This window comes from Ceratotherium simum, chromosome 32, assembly GCF_057802395.1.
Source record: "Ceratotherium simum simum isolate JZ-2026a chromosome 32, ASM5780239v1, whole genome shotgun sequence".
In the NCBI taxonomy this organism is placed as follows: domain Eukaryota; kingdom Metazoa; phylum Chordata; class Mammalia; order Perissodactyla; family Rhinocerotidae; genus Ceratotherium; species Ceratotherium simum.
Window position 1 is genome coordinate 13,519,672 of NC_141931.1, and position 23,337 is coordinate 13,543,008.

Below are 23,337 nucleotides of genomic sequence, written 5' to 3' on the forward strand. Positions count from 1 at the left end.
TTTTTTTTGAGGAAGATCAGCCCTGAGCTAACATCCATGCCAATCCTCTTCTTTTTGCTGAGGAAGACTGGCCCTGAGCTAACATCTATCGCCAATCCTCCTCCTTTTTTTTTCTCCTTTCTCCCCAAAGCCCCAGTAGATAGTTGTATGTCATAGCTGCACATCCCTCTAGTTGCTGTATGCGGGATGCCACCTCAGCATGGCCGGACAAGCGGTGCGTCAGTGCGCGCCCAGGATCTGAACCCGGGCCGCCGGTAGCGGAGCGCACTCACGTAACCGCTAAGCCATGGGGCCGGCCCCTAGCTGATTCTTAAAATTAGTAAGTACAGGGGTTATTTCCAAACTTCTATTTTGAACTGTTGTCTATTATTTTGTTTTAGGATAATTTCTGCTCTTGAAATTTTATGCTGAAAAAATATCTAAGTAACTTTAAGAAGTAGCCACTATAATACTAAGAATGATGGTGACTGCTTTTTTTCCCCCCTCAAAACACAGACAGCGAAGAAACAGTGTCATTCACTAAACCCTTACTCATATTTCAGGCACTGCACTAAGTTTACCTACATCAACTCTTTTAATCCTAATAACAAATCAAAGGGTAGGTAATCAATACCAATATTTTATTTTATTTATTTTTTTTTTAAAGATTTTATTTATTCATTTTTTTCCCCCCAAAGCCCCAGTAGATAGTTGTATGTCATAGGTTCACATCCTTCTAGTTGCTGTACGTGGGACTCGGCCTCGCGTTGGACAGAGAAGTGGTGCCTTGGGGCGTGCCCGGGATCTGAACCCGGGCCGCCAGCATCAGAGCGCGCACACTTAACTGCTAAGCCACGGAGCCGGCCCCAATACCAATATTTTAAACAAAGTAAAACTGAATAAGACATTAGAACCAGGGTTCACCTATTGAAAATTCACTCTGGTAAATACACGCAATTATTAGATTTATCTTCATTACAAATAAGTAAATCTAAACATAGAAACTATCCCAATAAAATTTGCTGTACATAATATTTGGGTGCCTAAGTCTTTAACTCCCAATTTCAGTTCTGTACAATGATGGAAACATACTTACCATGTCACATGGAAAGCCTGTCGACATCCGTGTTTATTACAGGTCATGCAAGCACCAGTGGCTGCTTTACTTTCTCTTCCTTGTTCATCACAAATGTAGCAAGTCTTAGGGTAGAGAAACAAAAACAAAAATGAAACAGATACCTTAGAAGTCCTTTAAATGAATCTGAATTTTACAGTTATCTTCAGAAGTCAAGATCAGCTTTAATATTCAACCAACTTTACTTCAAAACATGAATTCATTTTTTTCTGACAGTAATCTAATTTTCACAAACATGAAAACATAAACAAGGACATATAAATAGTCCTAGCAGGATTTCACGAAGGCACTGTTTTCCTTAGACTCAAAAACCCTGCAAGATAGGAAGAATCTTCACAGGCACTGAGGCCAGGGGCCAGGACATAGCCTACCACACCTCTTCAAACCTCCTCATTAATATTCAACTGATTCCTGTATCAAGGGGGTAAAAAGAGGTTTGTCTTTTTACATAGTAAGTATATCTAAGGGAGTCTGATACAGGGACCAAGAAATGAAGGACAGCCTGACATGAGTGAGCAAGGTTTAGGCCATTTCAACTGTCCACAAGAATTCCACACGGGCTGTCATTCAGCCCTGCCAACCTGACATACTGGGCCTGGGAGGAAGACACTTTAGCTACAGCGGTCAGAGACGCCCCCAAGAGGTATCGGCCAATGAACACTCCCAGCAACTTTGACTGACATCTATCTGTTCCTTTTCCCAAGTGAAAATAGCTGACAGATGTACCACCTTTTCATGAAAGACTGAAATATATAAATGGCAATCTACAAGTATCAGTGTATAATGAATAAAATTATCAGCTGACTGGAAGTTGAGTATATAAAAATTAATGTCTAACTATATATAATCAGGTGATACACTTCTAAAAAGAAACCAATTTCTGAACAGTAACAAGGCATAACCTAGCCAACTTCAATAGGACCACATGTCTTTTTAAACCTAAAGAGGTTCCTCCCACTATGCACTGTGGTGCCAGATAACATAATTCAACAATATTTACAAGAACAAAGTTCCAAAAAAAGCCTAACATCTAGTCAGGTAAATGAATTCCAACTCTTCTGCTGAAAAACAAGTATTCAGATGGAATTGAATTACAAAAATCATTTTATAACTCTAAAAAGTAAAATCTCAAGTTACAACAAAACCAACCTAGACACACCGAATAAGAACAACTCTGTTCAAATTACAAGAAGAAAGTATTAAACAATCACAATGGAAGAATTTAACATACATTTTTTAACCTACAAATGGTCAAGAAGATCAAAAAAGGCCAAAGCAGACTGAAACAGTAACATTTTATATGGCAAAATTCAGGGAAAATATGCAAATAGGCCTTAAGAATCTCTCAGTAATTCATAAGAATCTCTCAGTAACTCACACAGAGCTGACAATGAAAAGACACTATCATTTGACCATTCAATAAAACTAAAAATTATGACGGATATTAAAAAAAAAAAAGAACAGGAGGTAGAACTACTAAACTTCTGGAACAGCAGAGTGAAGAACTCCATGATCTTCTCCCTAGTGAATTAACCATTTCACAAGTGAAAAACACCCATTTAAAGTCTCTTAAAATTGTCATAAAGACATGTATCAAATAGAGAAAAACTTACTCAAGAAAATCTACTAAATCTCAATAAGAACAGTGAGAGTCGGCAGCATGTGAGCCATGAGCTGCTCCCATCAACACCTCTCCCACATACAGCTCCCCGTGATGGAAGTTTCCCTTTGGGGGGGGTGTGGTCAAAAACATGAGGACTCTCTCCCCCCTCAGCTCCTAGTCTAAGGCTATAGTTTTCCCGTAGAAGGGTCAGGTCTCCAGTGACTCTCGTCCTACTCAGCCATGGTAGTTCCCACTCATAGACTCCCATCCTAACAACAAGTCAAGGGGCCCCACCATCCCTTCCTCAGTTTGTTAGTAGAATGGAAGTTCCATACTAGGAAGGAGACGCTGAAAAAAACAACGGGCTATATACCTTTCCCTCCTCCCAGCACTCTGTCAGAGTACAGGTGTGTCTTCCGGAAAAACAGGGTACTGTCCCCATCCCCAGCTCTAGAGCAGCAGTGCAGAGATTTTGCCCAGGGGGGCCTTAAGAACAAAGAGCTCAGCAGCTCTGCCTGAGAAGACTAACTTTATTTCGAAAAGGGCTTGGTGAAGTTCATTCCTAAGTACACTGTCAAAAACACTTTGGTGGCAACCAATTAAGACAGGACTGGTAGCTCCAAGATAGTAGAAACAAGCAAAACATTAGACCATCCAGAAAATTAGCATAAAGAACCAGAGAAAGACAGCAAATAAGGGCCCTCCTAAGATCACCCTCAACCATGGGGGTCCAGAAGGCTTTATACATGAAATAGGTTGTACCCAATCTGAGGAAACTGAAGTCGGATTTGGGGCAGACTTAAAAGCATTCCCCAAAGCCACACAGAAATCCATCAACGAATAAGGCTCAAGGGGCTTTAGTATAACCTATGATCAAAAACTGGCTAACAACTAAGTTACTCTGATCCAGGGACAACTCCTAAGAATCTAGACTTGAAAATACAAGCACACTCATACCTGATGGTCTGAAAGACTGTGTACCTGCTCAAGGAACGACTGGAGATAAAACCTTGAATCTCCCTAGAAAATAATCTCTAAATCACACAAATATCAAACAGTAAAGAGTGAAAATCTAACTAGCTAGGGGGGCTTAAGCACAATCCTTGACTAAAAACTGGTTTATTTCAACCCAAGGACAACCCTAAGAAGTCAGCTTTTTTTTTTTAAAGATTTTATTTATTTATTTATTTCCCCCCACAAAGCCCCAGTAGATAGTTGTATGTCATCGCTGCGCATCCTTCTAGTTGCTGTATGTGAGACGCGGCCTCAGCATGGCTGGAGAAGCGGTGCGTCGGTGTGCACCCGGGATCCGAACCCAGGCCGCCAGCAGCGGAGCGTGCGCACTTAACCGCTAAGCCACGGGGCCCGCCCAAGTCAGCCTTTTTTTAAAAAAAAAAAAAAGGAAAGACATTTGAGAGGGCCATCTGAGGCTATACGTTGTTGAGAAAACAAATTAGTCCAGCCAAGTCATTAAATAAATGACCAAACAAACAACAATAGAACCCAAAAGGGGAGGGAAGAATCATTCTCCAGAGTGGCTGTAAGACATTACCTAAAAAGTCCAGTTTCCACAAAAAATTACAAGACGTGCAAAGAAACAGGAAAGTGTGACCCACACACAAGAAAAAAAGCAGGCATTAGAAACTGTCTTCGAGTATTAAGCCCTCATATGCCATTATACATTCGAAATGTAAATGGATTGAATTCTCCAATCAAAAGACATGGAGTGGCTGGATGGATTAAAAAACAAGACCCAACAATATGCTGCCTCCAGGAAACACAACTCAGCTCTAAAGACAAACATAGGCTTACTGTGAAGGGATGGAAGACAATACTCCAAGCAAATGGTAAGCAAAAGAAAGCAGGTGTTGCCATACTTATATCAGACAAAGTAGATTTCAAGATAAAAAAGACAATGAGACACAAAGAGGGGCAGTATATAATGACATAAGGGACATTTTACTAAGAGGACATTAATACTTATGAATATATAGGCACCTAACAGAGGCGAACCAAAGTACATAAAGTAACTATTAAAAGACCTAAAGGGAGAAATTGACAGCAACACAATAACAGTAGGGGACCTCAACACCCCACTTACATCAATGGATAGATCATCTAGACAGAAAGTCAACAAGGAAATAGTGGACCTAAACAAAAAACTAGACCAGATGGACTTAACAGATATATATAGAACACTCCATCCAAAATCAGCAGAATACAAATTCTTCTCAAGTGCACAAGGAACATTCTCAAAGACAGATCATATGTTGGCAAACAACACAAACCTCAATAAATTTAAGAAGACTGAAATCAGGGCCGGCCCTGTGGCTTAGCGGTTAAGTGCACGCGCTCCGCTGCTGGCGGCCTGGGTTCGGATCCCGGGTGCGCACTGATGCGCTGCTTCTCCGGCCTGGCCGCGTCCCACATATAGCAACTGGAAGGTTGTGCAGCTATGACATACAACTGTCTACTGGGGCTTTGGGGGGAAAATTAAAAAAAAAAAAAAAAGAAGACTGAAATCATATCAAGCATCTTTTCCTAGCATAATGCTATGACTACTTCATAATGCTATGAAATCAACTACAAGAGAAAAGCCAGGAAAGTGAAAAATATGTGGAGAATAAACAACATGCTACTCAAGAACCAATGGATCAATGAAGAAAATAAAGGAGAAATCGAAAAATATCTGGAGACAAATAAAAATGAAAATACATCATACCAACTAATGTGGGATGCAGCAAAAGCGGTCCTAAGAGGGGAATTCATAGCAATACAGGTCCACCTTAACAAACAACAAAAATCTCAAATAAGTAATCGTAAACTACAACTAACAGAACTAGAAAAAGAAGAACAAAGAAAGCCCAAAGTCAGCAGAAGGAGGGAAATAATAAAAATTAGAGCAGAAGTAAATGAAATTGAAACAACAACAACAACAAAAAAACAGTAGAAAGGATCAATGAAACAAAGAGCTGGTTCTTTGAGAAGATAAAATTGACGAACTCTTAGCCAGAGTCATTAAGAAAAAAAGACAGAAGGTGCAAATAAATAAAATGAGAAATGAAAGAGGAGAAATCACAACGGATATCACAGAAATACAAAGGATTATAAGAGAATACTACAAAAAGTTGTATGCCAACAAATTGGACAACCTAGAAGAAAAGGATAAATTCTTAGACTCATACAACCTCCCAAAACTGAATCAAGAAAATATAGAGAATCTAAATAGACCAATCACAAGTAAAGAGATTGAAACAGTAACCAAAAACCTCCCAAAAAATTAGAGTCCAGGACCAGACAGCTTCCCTGGAGAACTCTACTGAACATTCATTCAAAGAAGATTTAATACCTATCCTTCCTAAACTAGCCCCCCAAATTGAAGAAGACAGAATGCTTCTGAACTCATTCTATGAGGCCAACATCCCCCTGATACCAAAGCTAGACAAGGACAACACAAAGAAGGGAAATGACATGCTAATATTGGTGATGAACACAGATGCAAAAACCCTTAACAAAATATTGCCAAACCGAATACAGCAATACATTAAAAAGATCATACACCTTGATCAAGGGGGGTTTATACCAGGGACACAAGGATGGTTCAACATCTGCCAATCAATATGATACACCACATTAACAAAATGAGGAATAAAAATAACATGATTGTCTCAACAGATGCAGAGAAAGCATTTGACAAGATCCAACATCCATTTATGATAAAAACTTTCAACAAAATGGGTATAGAAGGAAAGTACCTCAACATAATAAAAGCCATATATGACAAACCCACAGCCAACATCATACTTAACAGAAGACAAAGGTGCCCACTTTCACCATTCTTATTCAACGTAGTACTGGAAATTTTGGCCAGAGGAATTAGGCAAGAAAAAGAAATAAAAGCTATCCAAATTGGTAAAGAAGAAGTGAAACTCTCACTGTTTGCAGACAATGTGATTTTATACATAGAACACCCTAAAGAATCCACCAGAAAACTATTAAAAACAATCAACAATACAGCAAAGTTGCAGGGTACAAAATCAACTTACAAAAATCTGTTGCATTTCTATACCCTAATAACAAACTAACAGAACGAGAACTCAAGAATACAATCCCTGGGGCCAGCCCCGTGGCTTAGCAGTTAAGTGCGCGTGCTCCGCTGCTGGTGGCCCGGGTTCGGATCCCGGGCGCACACCCACGCACCGCTTCTCCGGCCATGCTGAGGCCGCATCCCACATACAGTAGCTAGAGGGATGTGCAACTATGACATACAACTATCTACTGGGGCTTTGGGGGGAAAAATAAATAAATAAAATCTTTAAAAAAAAAAAAAATCTGTTGCATTTCTATACCCTAATAACAAACTAACAGAAAGAGAACTCAAGAATACAATCCCTGGGGCCGGCCCATGGCTTAGAGGTTAAGTGCGCGCGCTCCGCTACTGGCGGCCTGGGTTCGGATCCCGGGCGCACACCGACGCACCGCTTCTCCGGCCATGCTGAGGCCGCATCCCACATACAGCAACTAGAAGGATGTGCAGCTGTGACATACAACTATCTACTGGGGCTTTGTGGGAAAAAATAAATAAATAAAATTTTAAAAAAAATAGAATACAATCCCATTTACAATCGCAACAAAAAGAATAAAATATCTAGGGCCGGCCCTGTGGCTTAGCGGTTAAGTGCACGCGCTCCGCAGCTGGCAGCCCCGGTTTGGATCCTGGGCGCGCACCGACGCACCGCTTCTCTGGCCATGCTGAGGCTGCGTCCCACATACAGCAACTGGAAGGATGTGCAACTATGACATACAGCTATCTACTGGGGCTTTGGGGAAAAATAAATAAATAAATAAAAGTATTAAAACAACTGTTGTAAAAAAAAAAAAAAAAAAAAAAGAATAAAATATCTAGGAATAAATTTAACCAAGGAGGTGAAAGATCTATACAATGAAAACTATAAAACATTACTGAAAGAAATCGATGATGACATAAAGAAATGGAAAGATATCCCACACACATGGATTGGAAGAATAAACACAGTTAAAATGTCCATAATACCTAAATCAATCTACAGATTCAACGCCATCCCAATCAGGATCCCAAGGAATTCTTCAAAAAATAGAGCAAAGAATCCTAAAATTCATATGGGGCAACAAAAGACCCCGAATAGTTAAAGCAAGTCTGAGAAAAAAGAACAAAGCTGGAGGCATCACAATCCCTGACTTCAAAACATACTACAAAGCAATCGTAATCACAACAGCATGGTACTGGTACAAAAACAGACACACAGATCAATGGAACAGAACTGAAAGCCCAGAAATAAAACTACAGATCTATGAACAGCTAATCTTCGACAAAGGAGCCAAGAAAATAGAGTGGGGAAAGGAAAGACTTTTCACTAAATGATATTGTGAAAACTGGACAGCCACATGCAAAAGAATGAAAGCAGAACACTGCCTTATGCCATACACAAAAATTAACTGAAAATGGATTAAATGTTTCAAGGTAAGGTGTGAAACCATAACTCCTAGAAGAAAATACAGGCAGTACAATTTTTGACATTTGTATTAGCAGCATCTTTTGGAATACCATGTCGACTCATACAAGGGAAACAAAAGAAAAAATAAACAACTGGGACTTCATCAGACTACAGAGCTTCTGCAAGGCAAAGAAAACCAGGAACAAAAGGAAAAGGCAACCCACCAACTGGGAGAAAATATTTGCAAATCATATATCTGTTAAGGAGTTAATCTCCAAAATATATCAAGAACTCATACAACTCAACAACAGAAAACAATCCGATCAAAAAATCGGCAGAGGATAGGAACAGACGTTTTTTCAAAGAAGATATACAGATGGCCAACAGGCACATGAAAAGATGATCAACATCACTAATCATTAGGGAAATGCAAATCAAAACTACAAAGAGATATTACCTCACACCTGTTAGAATGGCTATACTTACCAAGACAAAAAACAACAAATGTTGGAGACAATATGGAGAAAGGAGAACCCTCATACACTGCTGGTGGGGATGCAAACTGGTGCAGCCTCTATGGAAAACTGTATGGAGATGTTTCAAAAAATTAAAAATAGAAATACCATACGACCCAGCTATCCAACCACTGGGTATTTACCCAAAGAACTTGAACTTAACAATTTAAAAAGACTTCTGCATCCCTATGTTCACTGCAGTATTATTCACAATAGCCAAGATGTGGAAGCAACCCAAGTGCTCATCGACTGACGAATGGAGGAAGATGTAGTGTGTGTGTGTATGTATGTATATGTGTATATATATACATAATGGAATACTACTCAGCCATAAAAAAGACAAAATCGTCCTATTTGCAACAACATGGATGGACCTGGAAGGTATTATGTTAAATGAAATAAGCCAGACAGAGTAAGGCAAACACCATATGATTTCACTCGTATGTGGAAGATAAAGAAACACATGGACAAAGAGAACAGATTAGTGGTTACCAGGGAGAAGGGGTTGGAGGGTGGGCAAAAGGGGTAAAGGGGCACATATATATGGTGACCGATAAAATAATAATGTACCTGAAATTTCACAATGTTATAAACTATTATGACCTCAATAAAATAATAATTTAACAAAAAAACGAAACTCCCTTTGACTGGGGCCCAGATGTTGGACTCAGGAGACAGAGACTTCCTCCAAATGGAAATTCTGGAGTTTAAAGTTCATGAAAGGGGCTCAACAGGAGATCTGCGTTGGCAGGAGGAAAAAAATCAACAAACTTAAAAATAGATCAATAGAGATTATACAACCTAAATAACAGATTTTTAGATTATACTACCTAAAGAACAATTTTAGAGAAATGCAGAACACCATTAAGTCCACCAACACATATATAATGAGAAAAGCAGGAGAGGAAAGAAAGGGACAGATGCCTGTATCTGAAGAAATAATGGCAGAAAACTTCCCAAATTTGATTAAAAAAAACAATAATCTACACATCCAAAAGCTCAACAAACTCCAAACAGGATAATCACAGAGATCTGCACTCAAAATTATGCAAGTCAAAAATAAAGAGAAAATCTTGACAGCAACATGAGAAAAATGGCTTATCACATATAAGGAAGCCACACTAAAATTAACACCTGAGGTCTCATCAGAAACAATGGAGGACAGAAGGCAATGGAGTAACATATTCAAAATGCTGAAAAAACAAAACTGTCAACCCAGAATGCTATATCCGGCAAAGCTATACTGCAGAAATAAAGGTGAAATAAAGACATTCTCAGACAAACAAAAACTAAAATACCTTGTTGCTCCAAACCTAAAAAGAAATATTAATGGAAATTCTTTAGGCTAAAATCGAGTGACACTAGACAGTAATTGCAATCCACACAAAAACAAACAGCTCCAGTCAATTACACCTCAATAAAGCTAAAATTTTTAAAAAATAAATAAAATACATCAATTAAAACACACACACAAAGAGCTCTGACACAGGTAATTATGTAGGAAATGATAAAAGACAGTATTGATTAGATATTTCTTTCTCATTCTCTTAATTTAAAAAGCAATCACATAAAACAATTGTTCATGAATTGTATTGTTGGGACTATAATATACAGAAATGTAATATATTTAACAACGACAGCACAATGAAAGAGAGGAGGAATAAGGTTATATTGCAGTAAAGAAATAACACCAGATGGTAACTTGAATCCATAGGAAGAAATGAAGAGAAACAAAAATGGTAAATAGGAATACACACACACACACTGTGTATAAATATATTTGTGGTCTCCTCTTAGCTTCTTTAAAAGACATAAGATTATATAAACCAATAATCTTAACAATATATTGTTGGGTTTGTAGTATATACAGACATAATACCTATAATAATAATAGTAGTACAAAAAGGGGGAACGGGATGGCGTTATACAGGAATGAACTTTCTATATCCTACCAGAGTTAAGTAGATGCTGGTAAGTTAAGATGAATACCATAAGCCCTAGAGCAACCACTAAGAAAATATAATTTAAAAACCTCATGAAAGGAATGAAAGTGGTACGCTAAAAATATATCCACTTAAGACAAAAGAAGGTAATATAAAAGAATAAGAGAGGAACAAAGTAGTCACAAGACAAAGAAAACAAAAAGTAAAATGGCAGACATAAATCCAACTATATTAACAGCATTCAATGTGAAAGTACTCCAATCAAAAGGCAGAGATTGATGGACTGGATTAAGAAAACAAGTTCCATATGCTGTCTACAGGAAGCATACTTTAGATTTGAAGGTACAAATAAGTAGAAGGATGAAAAAGATAAACCATGCAAAGGGCAAGCACAAGACAGTGGAAGCGGCTATAATTATATGAGACAAAAATAAAATCTGACACAAAACCATTATTAAAGTTAAAGAAGAATATTTCATAATAATAAAAAGGTCAATCCATCAGGAAGATATAACAATTATAAGCATACATATGCATCTAACAACAGAGCCCCAAGACACATGAATCAAGGTAGGAGAAAAGTGATTCGATAATTTTTAAATTCTCAACACATAGCTATTGGATCAAGCACAAAAATTGTACACTGAGGATTATTGAGAAAAAGCTCCAAAACAGAATCACATCTAAATAAAATGTCAAGTACACGAATAAAGCTATACTCAGAGGCAAATTCATAGTCTGAAAGTTTTCACTTTCTTTTTGGTTAGGAAGATTAGCCCTGAGCTAACAGCCGTTGCCAGTCCTCCTCTTTTTGCTGAGGAAGATAGGGCCTGGGCTACATCCGTGCCCATCTTCCTCTACTTTATATGTAGGACGCCTGCCACAGCACGGCTTGATAAGCAGGGTGTAGGTCCATGCCTGGGATCCGAACCTGCGAACACCAGGCCGACAAAGCAGAGTGCGTGAACTTAACCACTATGCTACCACGCTGGCCCAAAAGTTTTCACTTTTTAAGGGGGGAAAAAAAAGAGAGAAAGAGTCATACTTTGACCTAATTTTTTTTTTTTTTTTTTAATTTTCCCCCAAAGCCCCAGTAGATAGTTGTACGTCATAGTTGCACAACCTTCTAGTTGCTGTATGTGGGACGCGACCTCAGCATGGCCGGAGAAGCGGTGCCTCGGTGCGTGCCCGGGATCCGAACCTGGGCCGCCAGTAGCGGAGTGCGTGCACTTAACCGCTAAGCCACCGAGCCGGCCCTGACCTAATTTTTTTAATAAAAGAAAGTGTTCATATCAAAAGGACTTAGGGCCAAATTCTAACCCTACCTAAGAAGTAGAAAGCTGAAAATGCATCACTTCAAACTTAACAAGAAAAAGCCATTTAAACTACAAAATGACAACTATTCTTGAAACTAGGAAAGATTTGCAGTTGCAAAGCAACTAAGCAGCTTGAAATCCAAAGGGAGACACATTCTCCCCCACAACCCCCTAAGAACCACAAGATGCTCAGACTATCCACCAAAAGATAGAGCAAGGAAAGAAGACATGCAAATAAGAAGAAATCAGCTAAAATTTTAACAAATTGCTAAAGGCTGATTGTGGGCTAGTGTGATGTTACAGAACCACTACAACTACAGACAAATGAGTTCACACCCACTCATAAGCACTATTCCATGAACTTTTACAAGAAGCTCACGGGGAAGACTAGAAGCAAGGAGACAAAACAACCAGAAAGAATCTCGTTTGGCTGGTGCAGGCAGGAAGGAGAGGATCAGGCACCACAGACGGAAAGATATGAAATCCCACCTCTTACCCAGATAGTCCTTTCAAAAGCCTTAAGCATCTGGCAGATTGGCAGCAAACCCTGTCATGCCCAGGACACGGGTAAAGACCCACCGTGGTTAGGCGGAATAATGGAAAAAATTCTTTTACCCCTAGGCAAGGGGCAGGAAAAATTCCCAATCCCAGGATCTGTTAACAATACTATTAGGGGTCTTCTCGGGCTGGAGGAAAGGCAGGAAACTCAATCCCTCACAAGCCTTTCAACAGACACAAAAGCAAAGTTGGCCATAGGGAGCAGGGGGAGGAACAGTGAAACTCTGAGGCTCAAATAAACAGTCTACCAAAGACTGAGGCTGGACCAAAACACCAGAGAAACTCCAAGCCCAAAATATCAAATAAGAAACAGTAGCAATCTAACACTAAGGGAGGGGGCAAAAGTGTGGTAAAGGGAAGAGCACAGAGAGAAACCATCCTCTGTGACACAGGTGAACAGATACTGCTGAAAGCTGAGGATGGAACACAAACATTGTGAAGCCAGAAAACCCAATACTCCAGCCCTCAACCTAACATAAGGTATCATTAGAGGAGGACCAAGAGGCAGGGCCACCCCAGTGGGTTCAGAGAACAGATCATCAAGCCACAGAGAATTATTCTCAGGTCTTAGAACCTAATGGAATTCATCCTTTTGAGTTACAAACCTGCTTTAGACCAGTAGCCCCTTTCTTCCTTCCAATTTCTCCACTTTGTAATGGGGATGTCCACACTATACCCGTCCCACCATTGTATCTTAGAAATAGATAACTTTTCTATCTATATTTCACAGATGGAAAGGAATTTTGCCTCAGGATGGACCACACCCAGAGTCTCACCCATAACTGATTTAGACGATTCAGAAGATGAGATTTGGAACTTTTGAGATTACATTCTTGAGTCCAGGATGGGGTGACATTCTAAGGAATGCATTTTTGGGTAACTTCATTGTTGTGAGAACAGCACTCAATGTACTTACACAAACCTGGATGGTATAGCCTACTACACACCTAAGCTATATGGTACTAATCTTACGGGACTACTGTTGTATATGTAGTACATCATTGACTGAAAGTTATGTGGCTTATGACTATACCAAATTTAGATAAGATTTTGAACTTAAGAGTTGATGCTAGAATGGATTAAGACTTTGGGAGATGTTGGGATGGAATAAAAGTATTTTACATGTGGTAAGAGCATGAATTTGGGGGTTAGGGGTGCAGAGGGCAGACTACTATGGGTTGGATTGTGTCCTCCTCAAAAAGGTATGTGAAGTCCTAATAACTCCCAGCACCTCAGAATGTGACCTTATTTGGAAATAGGGTCACTGCAGATGTAATTAGTTAAGATGAGGTCATACTGGGGGTAAGGCGGCCCCCTAATCCAATATGACTGGTGTCCTTATAAGATGGTCACATGAGAACACAGAGACAAAGGAAGAACACCATGTGGATGGAGGCAGAGACTAGGGTGACAAATCTACAAGCCAAGGGGCCAAGGATTGCTAGCCATTACCAGAAGCTAGGAGAGAGGCACAAAACAGATTCTCTCTCAGAGTTCTCAGAAGGAACCAACCAAGCCAACACCTTGATTTCAGACTTCTAGCTTCCATTAACTATGAGACAATAAATTTGTTATTTTAAGCCAGCTAGTTTGTGGTATTTTGTTACGGTGGCCCTAGAAACTAATAAAGAGGCTGTATGAAAAACTGGCTATGAGTTGGTAATGTTTTGGAGTTGGGTGATGAATGGGAGGGGGATGGTTTCATTATATTATTATTTTATACATATGCCAATTTCAAAAATAAACACTTAAAAATAAAAATAAGAGTGACATCAGCATCATGGCAGAGTAAGCATTCCAGTAAACTCTTCCCCGACTAAGATACAACAAAAGGGTCAAGCATAGACCAACAAGAGACCCTCACACTGCACAGTGAGACATCGGAAAGACCCACACTGCCTCACATCTGAGAGTGGACATGCTGGGGCCTCTGGAGAAAGTGGGAAGAGGTAAGGAGAAATCCCCTCCCTCCCCATCAGATCAGCGACTCAGGTGGCGTGGCTCCCAGAGAGAGGGGAGGGGCGGCCCTCTGCAGGGAAAACGTAGCTGTTCAGGCTCTCTCAGCCAGTGAGAAACTCCACACAGGACGCAGAACTGCTGCAGAGGTGCCATCAACATCTGAGCACCCCAGGAGAGTAGATAATGAGGGGTGACCGAGAAGCCCCCCCCAACCCAGAGACCAAGCAGGCAAGGGAGAGAGCCCCTTGCCTCCCACATGCCTGACACTGTAGCTCAGCCGATGAATCTGAGCAGCCCCAGCGGAGTGTGGGCAGTATGCGGCAGCAGAGCAGCCAGGGCGGACTGTGGGCAGCCTGAGGCGGCAGCGGAGTAGCCGGGGCGAAGCGTGGTTGGCCTGTGGCAGTGGAACAGCCGAGGCGGAGCGCGGGCAGCTGTGGCAGCGGAGCAGCTGGGGCAGAGCCTGGGAAGCCCACGGCAGTGGAATAGGTGAGGCAGAGCGGAGTGCGGTCAGCCTGTGGCAGTGGAACAGCTGCAGCGGAGCGCAGGCGGCTGTGGCAGCGGAGTAGCCAGGGCGGAGCCCAGGCAGCCCGCGGCACCGGAACAGCCAAGACGGAGCAGAGCACAGTCGGCCTGTGGGAGCAGAACAGCCGCAGCGGAGCGCAGGGGGCTCACATTACACAACCCTTGACCCCCACGGGGTGACCGCAGGTGGAAACTGTAACCAGATATTTCCAGGATGAGGAAAAACAAAGCCAACGCAGCAACCACGTGCAGAAGTACATTAAATCACCAGACCAGAAGGAAAATGACAAGCACCCAGAAATCAACCCTGAAGGCACAGAAATCCATAAACTAAATGACAGAGAATTCAAAATAGCTATCATAAAAAAGCTCAACGAAATACAGGAAAACACAGATAAACAATTCAACGAGATAAGGAGTTTCTTCACAAAAGAGATTGAAATCACAAAGAACAACCGGGGCCGGCCCCATGGCTTGGTGGTTAAGTGCACGCGCTCCGATGCTGGCGGCCCGGGTTCGGATCCCGGGTGCGCACCGAGGCACCACTTCTCCGTTCATCCTGGGGCCGAGTCCCACATACAGCAACTGGAAGGATGTGCAGCTATGACATACAGCTATCTACTGGGGCTTTGGGGGGAAAAAATAAATAAATAAAATCTTTAAAAAAAAAAAAAAACAAAGAAAAACCAATCATTATCAACGGAAATGAAGAAGACAATGGAGGAGATAAAGGAGAATAGGGAATCTTTAAAGAACAGAGCTGACAATATGGAGGAAAGAATTAGCATTATAGAGGAAAGGAATACAGATAGATATGCTGCAGATGGAAGAGGAGAGAGAACTAAGACTAAAAAGAAATGAAAATCTCTGACAAATATCTGACTCAATTAGGAAACGTAACATAAGAATTATAGGTATTCCGGAGGGAGAAGAGAGAGAAAGAGGACCAGAGAGCCTATTCAAGGAAATAATAGCTGAGAACTTCCCAAATCTGGGGAAGGAGCAGGAAACACCAGTAAGTGAAGCCAATAGGTCGCCTAAATATGTCAACAGGCAAAGGCCCACTCCAAGGCACATGGTAGTAAAACTGGCAAAGGTCAATGACAAAGAAACAATATTCAGGGCAGCTAGACAAAAACAAAGAATAACGTACACAGGAACTCTCATCAGAGTCTCAGCCGATTTCTCAACAGAAACTTTACAGGCTAGGAGAGACTGGAATGATATATTCAAAATACTGAAAGACAAAAACTTGCAGCCAAGAATACTCTATCCAGTGAAAATATCCTTCAAATATGATGGAGAAATAATAACTTTCCCAGATAAACAAAAGCTAAGGGAGTTCATGGCCACGAGACCCCCCACTACAAGAAATGCTCGGGAAGGCCCTCAGGCCTGAAAAAAAGAAGAGAAATGGAATACAAAGCTTGGAGGAAGGAGAAAAATAGGTAGACAAAATCAGAAAAATACTACATCTGCACTGTAATAGGACAGCAACCACTTAAATACCAAAATCAAAGATCAAAGGAAGGAAATCACCAAAAATAAATATAACCTCATCACTTTAAACACACACCCACAACACAAGATAGAATAAGTTGTGACAAGAATAACTTAGAAGGGGAAGAGGAAAGAGATTGAATTAACTTAGTAAAAGGGAATAAGAGCCTATCAGATAATGGACTATCTCATACACAAGATTTTTTATACAAACCTCAAGGTAACCACTAAAGAAATAATCAGAACAAAATCACATAGGATACATAAAGAGAAAACTAAAAGAGTCATAAGACAGAACAATCAAACTGAACTGGTAGGCCGCAACACATGGGACAAGAAACAAAGGAAATGCAAAAGAACCAGAAAATAAGCGATAAAACAGCAACATTAAGCCCTCATATATCAATAATTATTCTAAATGTAAATGGATTGAACTCTCCAATCAAAAGACACAGAGTGGTGGGATGGATTAAAAAGCAAGACCCAACAATATACTGCCTCCAGGAAACACATCTCAGCTCTCAAGACAAACACAGGCTCAGAGTGAAAGGATGGAAGACAATACTCCAAGCTAACAGCAAACAAAAGAAAGCAGGTGTTGCCATACTCATATCAGACACAGTAGACTTCAAGATAAAACAGGTTAAGAGAGACAAAGAGGGGCAATATACAACGATAAAAGGGACACTCCACAAATAAGACATACGCATTATAAATATATATGCACCTAACATAGGAGCACCAAAGTACATAAAGCAACTATTATCAAACCTAAAAGGAGATATTTACAATAACACAATAATAGTAGGGGATCTTAATACCACAGTTACATCAATGCATAGATCATCCAGACAAAAAAATCAATAAAGAAACAGTGGACTTAAATGAAAAACTGGACGAGGTGGAGCTATTAGACATATACAGAGCACTCCACTCAAAAACAGCTGAGAACTCATTCTTCTCAAGCATGCATGGAACAATCTCAAGGATAGACCATAGGTTTGGAAACAAAGCAAGCCTCAATAAATTGAAGGAGATTGAAATCGTAACAAGCATTTTTTAAGACAATAATGCTATGAAACTGGAAATCAACCACAAGAACAAAACTGGGAAAGTGACAAAGATGTGGAGATTAAACAACATGCTACTGAACAACCAATGGATCACTGATGAATTTAAAGGAGAAATCAAAAAATATCTGGAAACAAACGAAAATGAAAATATGCCATACCAACTCATGGGGGATGCAACAAAAGTGGTCCTGAGAGGGAAATTCATAGCAATACAGGCCTACCTCAACAAACAAGAAAAAGCCCAAATAAGCAACCTTAAATTACACCTAACAGAACTAGAAAAAGAAGAACCAAAAAAGCCCAAAGTCAGAAGAGAAATCATAAAAATCAGAGCAGAAATAAATGAAATTGAGACCAAAAAAACAATAGAAAGGATTAATGAAACCAAGAGTTGCTTCCTTGAGAAGATAAACAATTGACAAACCCTTAGCCAGACTTACTAAGCAAAAAAGAGAAAAGGCTCAAATAAATAAAATTACACATCAAAGAGGAGAAATTACAATGGATACCACAGAAATAAAAAGGATTATAAGAGAATATTATGAGAAACTATATGTCAACAAATGGGACAACCAAGAAGAAATGGATAAATTCTTAGACTCATACAACCTCCCAAAACTGAACCAAGAAGAAATAGAGAATCTGAATAGACCAATCACAAGTAAAGAGATTGAAATAATAATCAAAAACCTCCCAAAAAATAAAAGTCCAGGACCAGATAGCTTCTCTGGTGAATTTTACCAAACATTCAAAGAAGATCTAACACCCATCCTTCTCAAACTATTCCAAAAAATAGAGGAAGATGGAACACTTCCTAACACATTCTACGAGGCCAACATCACCCTGATACCAAAGCCAGACAAAGACAATACAAAAAAGGAAAATTACAGGCCAATATCGCTGATGAACATAAATGCAAAAACCCTCAACAAAATGTGGGCAAACCGAATACAGCAACACGTTAAAAAGATCATACACCACAATCAAGTGGGATTTATACCAGGGACACAGGGATGGTTCCACATCCGCAAATCAATCAATGTGATACACCATATTAACAAAACAAGGAATAAAAACCGCATGGTCATCTCAATAGATGCAGAGAAGGCATTTGACAAGATCCAACATCCATTTATGATAAAAACTCTCAACAAAATGGGTATAGAAGGAAAATACCTCAACATAATAAAGGCTATTTATGACAAACCCACAGCCAACATCAAACTCAATGGGGAAAGTCTGAAAGCCATTCCTCTGAGAACAGGAACGCGACAAGGCTGCCCACTCTCGCCACTCTTATTCAACATAGTTCTGGAGGTTCTGGCCAGAGCAATTAGGCAAGAAAAAGTAATAAAAGGAATCCAAATAGGCAATGAAGAAGTGAAAATCTCACTATTTGCAGACTACATGATTTTATATATAGAAAACCCTAAACAATCCATTGGAAAACTATTAGATATAATCAACACCTATAGCAAAGTTGCAGGGTACGAAATTAACCTACAAAAATCAGTTGCATTTTATGCTAATAACGAACTAACAGAAAGAGAGCTCAAAATGATAATACAATTGCATCAAAAAGAATAAAATATCTAGGAACAAATCTTACCAACAAGTGAAAGACCTATACGATGAAAACTACAAGACATTATGGAAAAAAATCGATAATGACATAAAGAAATGGAAAGATATCCCACGCACATGGATTAGAAGAATAAACATAGTTAAAATGTCTATATTACCTAAAGCAATCTACAGATTCAATGCAATCCCAATCAGAATCCCACTGACATTCTTCACGGGAATAGGAAAAACAATACTAAAATTCATATGGGGCAACAAAAGACCCCGAATAGCTAAAGCAATCTTAAGAAAAAAGAACAAAGCTGGAGGCATCACAATCCCTGACTTCAAAACATACTACAAAGCAATCGTAATCACAACAGCGTGGTACTGGTACAAAAACAGACACACAGATCAATGGAACAGAATTGAAAGCCCAGAAATAAAACCACACATATACGGACAGCTAATTTTTGAGAAAGGAGCTAAGAACATACAATGGAGAAAGGAAAGTCTCTTCAATAAATGGTGTTGGGAAAAATGGACAGCCACATGCCAAAGAATGAAAGTGGACCATTTGCTATCACCATTCACAAAAATTAACTCAAAATGGATCAAAGACCTGAAGGTGAGATCTGAAACTATAGAACTCATAGAAGAAAATATAGGCAACACACTATTTGACATTGGTCATAAAGGAATCTTTTCAGATGTCATACCTAGTCAGACTAGGGAAACTAAAGAAAAAATAAACAAGTGGGACTTCATCAGATTAAAGAGCTTCTATAAGACAAACGAAACCAGGATCAAAATGAATAGACAACCCACCAGCTGGGAAAAAACATTCGCAAAACATATCTCTGACAAGGGGTTAATCTCCATAATATATAAAGAACTCACACAACTGAACAACAAAAAAAAACAAACAACCCAATCAAAAAATGGGCAGAGGAAATGAACAGACACTTCTCCAAAGAAGATATACAGATGGCCAATGGGCACATGAAAAGATGTTCAACATCATTAATCATCAGGGAAATGCAAATCAAAACAACACTAAGATATCACCTCACCGTTAGAATGGCTATAATCACCAAGACAATAAACAACAAATGCTGGAGAGGATGTGCAGAAATGGAAACCCTCATACACAGCTGGTGGGAGTGCAAACTGGTGCAGCCTCTATGGAAAACAGTATGGAGATTCCTCAAAAAATTAAAAATAGAAAAACCCTATGCTCCAGCTATCCCACTACTGGGAGTCTATCCAATGAACCTGAAATCAACAATCCAAAGAAGCTTATGCACCTCTATGTTCACTGCAGCATTATTCACTATAGCCAAGAAGTAGAAGCAACCCAAGTATCCCTCGACTGATGACTGGATCAAGAAAATGTGGTATATATATATATACAATAGAATACTACTCAGCCATAAAAAAAGACAAAATTGTCCCATTTGCAACAACATGGATGGACCTGGAGGGTATTATGTTAAGTGAAATAAGCCAGAAAGAGAAAGACAAAGACCACATGATTTCACTCACGTGTGGAATATAAACCAACACACGGTCAGAGAGAACTGTATTGTCGTTACCACGGGCAAAGGGCATGGGGGGTGGGCACAAGGGGTGAAGGGCGACATGTATATGGTGATTGACAAACAAAAATGTACAACCAAAATTTCACAATGTTATAAACTATTAAGACATCAATAAAAAAATAAAAGAAACAATGTTACAGTAAGTGGGATAAAAATTAAAACTTCATAAAAGCAGAAGCAAACAAATTAGAAAACATTTGAACAATAAAATTAGAAATAAACCCAAATCAATCAAGAGTTACATAAAGCTAAACCCCCAATCAAATGTTTATGTGAAGAAAACCCAATGGAAATGAGGTGACACAAAAAAGCATTCAACACTTTCGAAAAATTAAAACCAATTTGTAAAGAAAACATCAAAGTTATTTTATACTCTTATAAAGAACTATATGCCCTTAGTGTCATAGCACACCAATCCAGAAGCCTACATCAACCCATACTTTTTTGCGTCTAAGATGCATTTCTTTGTTTCCTCACCATTGTGGGGAAGAGGTGGTAGATACAAAGGGCACTTGACTTATCCCCTAAAAAAGAGGTCACATGGTGTGTTATTTGGGAATTTGGGTGGTCACAGTTTCAGAGCAGGTCAATGCTTTGGACTTTCAAAGGAAAAAAATTTGACAGAAAAATGGCAAACTGTGTATTCTATAACTTTATATAGCTTCAGAAAAATCCCTACCAGAAGTAGTAACCTGATCAAAATTACAACTTGTTAGGTCATCTGCTTCTATTTGATACCACTTTCTTGGTTTTCTATTATCTGTGGCTGCTGAACACTGCTGTTGGGGGATGAAAGCTCATTATTCCAATTTCAGACCCAAAATGTATCCTCATCATCTTCTTAGATACCTTATTTTTTCTTCTATCTGGCACCTCTGATCATCCTATTACTCCTTATAATTACAAATATAGACTTGATATTTATATGACTCTGTGAAATAAAATTTCAAAATTTCTTACTCTTAAAATACTAACTAATGTAAGCTGTCTCCCAACCTACATAATCCCTCCATTTCCATCTCCCTCTCTGAACCTGCACATTCTATTGTCACCTTGCCATTTATTTCCCTTTCTAACAGGTTAATAAATTTTGACTTGCAATCAATATAAATTTCCCTAAGAAAAAACTTTTTGAGAGAACAGATTGCCTAATCCAGCAGTATGGAAAATGACCATGAAGAAATCTCCGTGCTGCAGGACGGACGAAAACAGAGACCTAGCTTGCTGTTATAGACTGTCAGTCTTCCCATAGCTGTGAGAAAAACACCTCTGTCAACATATCCAGATATGTGATTCAACCACTACTTTCTTCATCAAAAAAGAACTGATCATGTGTGTATTATGGCACAAAAGACATTAACTTCTGACAATCCTTACATGCTTAATTTCAGCATTTTGGTTTTTAATGCTACAAATGTAACCCTTATGGCAAGTGGACTCTCTCCCTTAAAAGACAGCCTTTGACAATGAACAAAGTCATTTTCATCTTTCATGTGACTTTGAAAACTGCAGGAGAAGTTGTATCATTTCGCCTTATATGTCTCACTTAGAGCATGCATAAAATATCAGATTTTAGCCACCTGTGGAGGATGAGCCAGAGTAAGGGTTGCAGCTACTTCTCTGTCAATTTCCCAGAACTCTGCTGAACGATAATGCGAATCTGATGTATAAGTTCCTTAGTCCTACATAGCCGCTCTGTGCTTATGTGTAGAGATTTGTTCACACAGAGAATTATCTCTGCATTTCAAGTGCAGGAAAAAAGGAATACTACTATAATTTGGTACATACTGTATATCCCTATATAACCTAATTACTCTTAAAAGAGTCAATTTTTTAATCACCCTGTGTATCTAACACCACCCCCCACAAAAACCTATAAAGCATAACTGTGTGTCTATGAGTATTTTCTTTAAGTAACCAAAGCTAAAAGGCAAAGCAAAAAAGTACTTGTATATACAGGCAAAAATTTAGTAGCATTATTTAAAGAGTTTACAATTTTAAGAAATCTAACAGTTTAAGAGATAAATAGGGAAAAAACAGAAAATTCACAAGAACATATACCACTCTGATGACCTGACTAATCAAATCAAAATTAAAGTAATTGGATATCATTTTTTGATTATGAAATTAACAAATATTAAAAATGATAAAAACTCAGTATAGGCAGGCAATAGTATGGTACAAATGGCATTCATAAATTATTATCTATAGAAATTTGGAAAACAATGAGGCAATATATATATATTTTTTACCCCAAAGCCCCAGTAGATAGTTGTATGTCATAGTTGCACATCCTTCTAGTTGTTGTATGTGGGACGCAGCCTCAGCATGGCAGGAGAAGCGGTGTGTCAGTGCGCGCTCGAACCCGGGCCGCCAGCAGCGGAGTGCGCGCACTCAACTGTGAAGCCACAGGGCCAGCCCTCAATGAGGCAATATTATCAGAACTTTAGAAACAGGTATAGTCTATGATACAATAATTCTAATTCTAGATTTCTAGCCAAAGGGAATAATCCAAAGCACAGAAAAAAAGCTGGATGAAACGTCAACGTTCGGTAATATGGGAACAGTTAAGTAAATAATAGCACAAATAATACAG

The 23,337-nt window shown here is 39.2% G+C and overlaps 1 protein-coding gene across 14 annotated transcripts in view; it reads right to left on the reverse strand.

The window, feature by feature from the left end:
- Positions 1-23,337, reverse strand: part of MLLT10 (MLLT10 histone lysine methyltransferase DOT1L cofactor) — a 271,785-nt gene that overhangs the window by 138,663 nt on the left and 109,785 nt on the right. For all 14 annotated transcript variants that reach the window (XR_015549345.1, XM_087420756.1, XM_087420757.1 and 11 more), the window contains one exon: positions 1,076-1,179. Coding sequence is in view for 13 of the 14 variants with exons in the window: in XM_087420756.1 (XP_087276882.1) it covers positions 1,076-1,179 (104 nt within the window). In the remaining variant the exon portion in view is untranslated. The remainder of the gene's footprint in view (positions 1-1,075; positions 1,180-23,337) is intronic.